General features: G+C 36.7%; 1 protein-coding gene across 2 annotated transcripts in view; it reads right to left on the reverse strand.

Moving 5' to 3' along the window:
- Nucleotides 1–6: 6 nt before the first annotated feature.
- The window catches only part of LOC106882869 (monocarboxylate transporter 12), an 87936-nt gene continuing 81118 nt past the window's right edge, over nt 7–6824 (reverse strand). Inside the window, exons 5-7 of one of the 2 annotated variants that reach the window (XM_014933674.2) lie at nt 6480–6632; nt 4792–5084; nt 7–2063 (exon numbers count right to left, since the gene is read on the reverse strand). In XM_014933674.2, the coding sequence (XP_014789160.1) occupies nt 1864–2063; nt 4792–5084; nt 6480–6632 (646 nt within the window). In that variant the 3' untranslated portion in view covers nt 7–1863. The remainder of the gene's footprint in view (nt 2064–4791; nt 5085–6479; nt 6633–6824) is intronic. The other variant, XM_014933681.2, reaches the window with a different exon arrangement.

A 6824-nucleotide genomic window follows, 5' to 3' on the forward strand; every position in this document is an offset into this window, starting at 1 on the left:
TATGATAATAATAATAATTTCCAATTCTAGCCATAAGGGCAGCTTGTGTGTAGGGGATTAAGTCAATTACATCGACCCCAGTGTGTAAATGGTACTTATTTAATCGACCCCAAAAGAATGAAAGGAAATTTCAACCTTGGCAGAATTTGAACTCAGTATGTAGCGATGGGTGAAATACCACTAGGCATTTCGCCCAGCGTGCTAATGATTCTGCCAGTTCACCATCTTTATAATAATCCTTTCTACTATATTTATAAGGCCTGAAATTTTGAACGAGGAGGCCAGTCAATTAGATCAACCTAGTACGCAACTGGTACTTAATTTATTGACCCCGAAAGGATGAAAAGCAAAGTCAACCTTGGTGGAATTTGAATTCAGAACATAGCAACAGGTGAAATACCACTAAGCATTTCATACAGTGTGTTAGCAATTCTGCCAGCTTTCCCAGTATGTAATAATAATAATAATAATAATAGTTTCAAATTTTGGTACAAGGCCAGTAATTTTAGGAATGGGGTAGAGTTGATAATATTGACCCCTGCTTCCCCAAGCTCAACAACTACTATATTTTATCGATCCTGAAAGGATGAAAGGCAAAGTTGGTCTTAGCAGAATATGAATTTAGAATGTAAAGAGCCTGAAAAAATATTGGCACAGAGCCAAAAATTTGCGAGAGGGGTGTTAGTCAGTCACATTTAACCTGGTATTTAACTGGTACTGTAATAATCATAACAATAATTTCCAGGTAATGCTCATTGCCTTAATAACAAAGATAATACTGATTCTTTTTGTAAAAATCATAAATTTCCACAAGGAGAATCAAACCCCAGTCACCAGCATGACAACCAGGGATTCTTATCACTGTACTACCAAACGCTTTGGTAGAGCCATTAAAGTCACTTATGAAATTACAAATTGTTATATTCACAATTTTTCTTATTAATACAGTCCATGTCAATCGCTAAAGCTAGGGTCACTGGATAGTACTGCACCCTCACTATTCAATGGTGCACCCTCTGATTTAGAAAATACAGTTTACAAAATCTTCCAGCAATACAAATTAGTGCCCATCCAGAATATTCCAAAGCATCCCCAGGCACCAAAGTTTGGCAACAGGCTTGATACAGTCTGTTATGAAGGGTCAAAAAGTTTTGCTGCACTTCTTCAACTCATAATTCCACTCTGCTTTTGTATATTATTAAGAAATAAATAAAAAGTGAATATTTATCAGTTTACTTGTGTTTCTAAATAGATACTGGGGCTCTTCTGTTATGGAATTGTTTTGGTTTCAACACAATCTCAGAACAAGTCACTTGTCATCATACAAATATAACTCTGATATCTACAATAATTTTGGCTTCTAATGGTGAAGGCTGCTCTTGGAATATTAAAACTCATGGACAGCTGTTAAAAAGTAAAGATATGTGTTGTTATAGAAAACTTATCCAACCCTTGCAAGCACAGAAAAACAGACATATGATGATGATGATGATTCAAGAAAGCCAACTTTGCCTTTCATTATTCTGGGAGTCAATAAAATAAAATATCGGAGGCAATTTGACTGTTGTTCATGTCACCTAGAACTTTTCCAGACAATGAATCTGCAGCTGAAAATCCAAAATAGTCCCTCTTAGCGCTGCTTGCACTTTAAGGGCAGTGAAAGACACATCAATGGAACAATGTCACACTAATTCTGTAATTAACAGAAACATGTGGTATGCCCATCATTGTGTCATATGAGGAAGCCTCATCATTAATGAACCATAGAAAATTTCAAAGATGGAAGATTATTTTTAAAATTAGAAATATTGGGTAACTTTACGTTGAAAGTTCTGTTATGTACATATCCCACCAACCACTGACTCACAAGGTTTGAGGAAATTGGCATTTTGGTTCAACCAAAATGAAATCATTACAAACAGTTTTTTTCTCTTTAGGAGCCTTGAACAAATTACCGTAGAGAAATATGTAGATTGTACTAAGAATTAAAGTTGAAAAGAATGTCCATCCAGCAAATGCTATGAAGGTTGTATCATATGATTTGGTGACATCTCGGATATAACCTGCATGAAGACAAAAAAAGTGTTAAAAAGAAATGATGAAAAATAAAATTAATTACAAAATAGGCACAGTGTGGTTATGTGGTAAGAAGTTGGAGTGAATACCACAAGACATTTTGTCTAATGATCTACTGACTGCAAATTCACATTATATAATCTATAATTTACTAACTGATAGGTTATTTGAAAGTAGGAAACAAGAGGACTGGCAAAATTTATTTGCATTAATTTAACAATACAAATGGGTATCACTGACAGTGATGTAGTGTGCTCACCAAACTGGTTGTCTCCATCTTTAAACATAACATTACTTTGGTTACAATAACTACCTCTATATAAACTGGAAACCCAGTGCAATTCACACATCATATACACCCCACACTAATTGTTTCTATGTTGCTTTTCTTGTACTTTGTATGAGAAAACCATTTTATCACTGACATACAGATAAGTTTGCCGTGATGGAAGAAATGCGTCAAAATATTTTGTCCACTTGCACCGATCAATCATCCTGAACCCTGGATGGATACTTTATTTTATTGGCCCCCAAAAGGATAAAAGTTGGCCTTGGTGAGACTTGAACTCAGAACATAAAAAGCCAGAATAAATATTGCCAAGCATTTTGTTCAATACACTAACACTTCTACTAATTCACAACCCTTAATTTTCAGTAGATCTTTTGATGTCTTGCCAAGGTCTCTGTTAACTTTTCAAATACCCTACTGCTAATCTTCAACCACTGCAGCTCTGCAAATAGCAATAATATTTGTCACATGTTTTGTTTCCAGTAATAGGGGTGTGTGTGTGTGTGTGTGTGTGCGTGGCTGGGTGGTTAAGAAGTTTGCTTCACAGCCACATAGTTCTGGATTCACCATATATACACATATCTCACAACCATACACACACGATCACCATGTACACGCATCTCACCAGCATGCACAGACATCTCACTATCTTACACACACATAACATCACCATGTACACATTTATCTCACCACCTTATATACATGTCTCACCACATGTATACATGTTTCATCACCATGTACACCCTGTCACCCAGTGTAAACACTTGTCTAATCATTCTGACTTAGCAGTGTGACTAACCCAGACAATGTATCTTCCAACACAGTTAATTGCTATTTTCATCAAATCATTCAATCTCTTTCTGTCTGTCTGTTTCTCTCCTTCTCTTCCTCTCCTGTCTGTCTGTCTGGCACTCACACGTATACACACACACACACACACACACACACACACACACACACACACACACACACACACACACACACACACATATCAGGGATCTATCCCAATGCAGGAAACATGTTATAATTTTTCCTGCTCCCAAGAAAAGGAAACTTCTCAAACTTTACCAATTAATGTTCCACACAGAATTTGAGAAAACTGGTGGCAAAAATTACAGTAAAAATAATGAATTTTGGAAAGTCCAAGTTTGTTTTATGATTTTGGCAGGAGAGAGAGCAATACCTATGATAATTTTTAGGGTTTTTGAGAGTAGTGGGAGGGAGGCAGGAGTGTATCTGCAACCAGGAGACCTGACCCAAATACAAGCAATAGAGCGGACTCCTCTAATAAAGGCAGAGTGAAAGGTAAAGACCCCCCTTCAGACATAACCATGGGATTGCACCTAGAAAGTTCCCCTCCAAAGCACAAGTCCAGGCAAGGTTGTTTATGGAAGACCAGCAATCACCCATGCATGCCAGCCTCCTCTCCCCATGCCACCAATGTTATCCAAGGGAAAGACAAAGGCCAATACAGCTTGGCACCAATAATGGTCACAACTCCTACAGCTGAGTGAACTGGAGCAACGTGAAACAGAGTGTCTTGTTCAAGAACACAACACACAGCTCAGTCTGGGAATCAAACTCATTACCTCATGATTGTGTGCCCAATGCTCTAACCACTGAGCCAAATGGTAGTGTTAAGCTGGGCAATGGAATAAGTCTACTGTCCATGTAGGCCACAGGTACAATTTGAACTCAGAATGCAAAGAGCTGGAATAAATATCACAAGACATTCTGTCTGATGCTCTGCCAAGCAAGTATCCTCAATAGGTACTTTATTTTATAAAACCAAGAAGGATGAAAGACATGATTTGAACTCAGAGTGCAAAGGGCTAAAATAAATATTACAAAGGGTTTTATCCAACACTCTAAGAACTTTACCAATACTTTAGCAGGACTGAGAGAACATAAAATGTAGTGACCCTCACTTCTAAAATATGATGGAAACAGTCATAAACAGCAATGTCATAGATCACCACTTTGAGACTGTCTCTTCTCAGTGACCACAAATGTTGTTTCTAGGGAGCAGATCTGCCAGAGATGTTAATGCCCATGTCATATTTTAGTGGTCTCTTGAAAACTTGAAAACGGTTAAATTTAACAGATTATAAGAAAATAGAATATTTCTACAGAAATATTCTATATATTATATATTATATATTTCTATATGATAGTTTCATATCATACATTGAAAGTGTACGTCTGATCTCTCAATTGCAGAATGCATTGATAAAGGCTTCACCAATCTATACACTATCAGCTCTTGTGTACCATATGGTTCAATTATGTCTCCAAATACCTATAATAGTGTATGATAAATTGATCTCACTCCATAAAATGAATAGTGTGTGTGTGTGTGTGTGTAGGGGGTCATTGAAAGATTTTTGAGAATCATTTCTAGCTGAACAGAATTATACTCAACTTACCTCCAAGGGATCCCATTACAATAGAGGCAAGGCCAATAAAAGTTTGTGAAAAACCTAAGGCCATTGCATAATGTTCTTTGCCAAGAATATTTAAACAGAGGGTTGGAACAACAGAGTTCCTTATCCCTACAAATAAAGCTGATATTATTAGCATGATACATAGTAATGTGAAACTGTTTATAAATGGTAAAGAGAAAAGTACAGTACTGGAGACAAATCCACTAATAAAGAGAAGAAAGATTTCTGAAGGCCGACATTTACTTGGTAAAAAGGACATTCCTGCTGTCAGACCCCTGGAAATAGAAATACAATAAATAAATAAATAAATAAATATATGAATGAATAAATATAAGTACTTCCAATTGATTATCATCATCATTATTATCAATGACTTTTGAATTACTATAATTGGACTTGGCATTTTAATACTTGATCAAGATTGACTGTCTAAAGTGTTCACATTTAAATTTAAATCTTGATAAAAGTCTTCTTATAGCAACTATATGATGAGATTTCATGTGTGATGATGAAGATCATCATCATATTCAGAGAGAGAGAGAGAGAGAGAGAGAGAGAAAGAGAGAGAGAGAGAGAGAGAGAAAGAGAGACAGAGAGAGAAAGAGAGAGAGAGACAGACAGAAAGAGAGAGAGAGAGACAGAGAGAGACAGAGAGAGAGAGAGATGTCAACAATAAGTAATAGAGGCAGGAGTGATATTAAGGAGAGAGCATCTGGATAGCAAATGAAAAGTCCAATAGTGGAACTCATTACACAGTGGTATGATGGGAGAAAGATGCAGTGATAATAGGGACTCTTTCTCATTACCAACATCATCATCATCCTTTTACATCTGATTTTCCATGCTTGCAGAGGTTGGGCAAGTCTTCCTTGGCACAGCATTTTACCATTTAATGTGATCCTTTCTCATCTTTATGATGTTCGGCCTCTGGAAATCAATCTTCACCACTTTTCTCAATGTCTTCATTATTCTCTCACTTCCACAAGTTGCATTCACTTATTATACATTGACAAACAGCAGTTTCCTCTGAAATGGTCTGCAGAACTATAATAATTGACTCCCCAATTACAATACTCAGTGGGGGTTCTACAATTTCAGTGCTCAATGGAAATCCTACAATTTTTAAGAGACACCAAAGACTTATTTTTTCTTTCATATATGATAATGAAAGAGAAAGAGAGAGAGAGAAAGAGAGAGAGAGAGAGAGAGTAAAAGAAGACTAGTGGTAGAAAGGGTGTAAGAAATGAGAGAGGGGAAAGTGGGATGTGTGTGAAAGAAGAGAAGATGCTGATGAAAGAAAAAGTATAAAGAGAATGAGAGAGGAAAGGGAATGATGAAGATAGGTCAGAAGATGTCAAAAAAGAAAAAGAGTAGGATGGATGTAAATAGAACAGACAGACAAACAACTGAATATATAAATAGATAAGTAGATGAAAGAGGAGGAGAGAGAAAGAGAGTGAATTGAAAGAAAAGAGGGAGAAAGGAGAGAAAGGGATGTGAGGAAGGTGGATGAGAGGTAGATAGATAGAAGAGAATGAGAGAGAGGGGGAGGAAGGAAAGAGACAGTTAGAGAGAAACAAAACATAGATAGATAGATAGACAAGGAGAGAGGGAGAGAGAGAAATTATGAAGAGAAACAAAGTGACAGTAAACTGCAAATAATTACGAACCTTGCTAAAAGTGCTGCAAAGGACTGGGCACTCAAGATAAAGACAGCTTTACCTTTGCTATAACCACGCTCTATGAAGTAATCTACCATGATGACAATAACAGCACTGAGGGTACTGTTCATGATGCTTAGACTCAGCATTGTCAGCACATACCTGCCAACAAGAGGATACGGGTCAGTCAGTGAAAATAGGGGTTTTAAACATGTAATCGTTGAAAGTAAGGTTTTGTTATTTGTATGCTGATGGCCAGACATTCAAAGATCAGATTGAAAATAGACAAAAGAAAGACATAAATAAAACAAGATAGACAGACATAGAAAAGAGAGAGATAGAAAGGAGAGAGAG

Source organism: Octopus bimaculoides, chromosome 24, assembly GCF_001194135.2.
Source record: "Octopus bimaculoides isolate UCB-OBI-ISO-001 chromosome 24, ASM119413v2, whole genome shotgun sequence".
Classification (NCBI taxonomy): domain Eukaryota; kingdom Metazoa; phylum Mollusca; class Cephalopoda; order Octopoda; family Octopodidae; genus Octopus; species Octopus bimaculoides.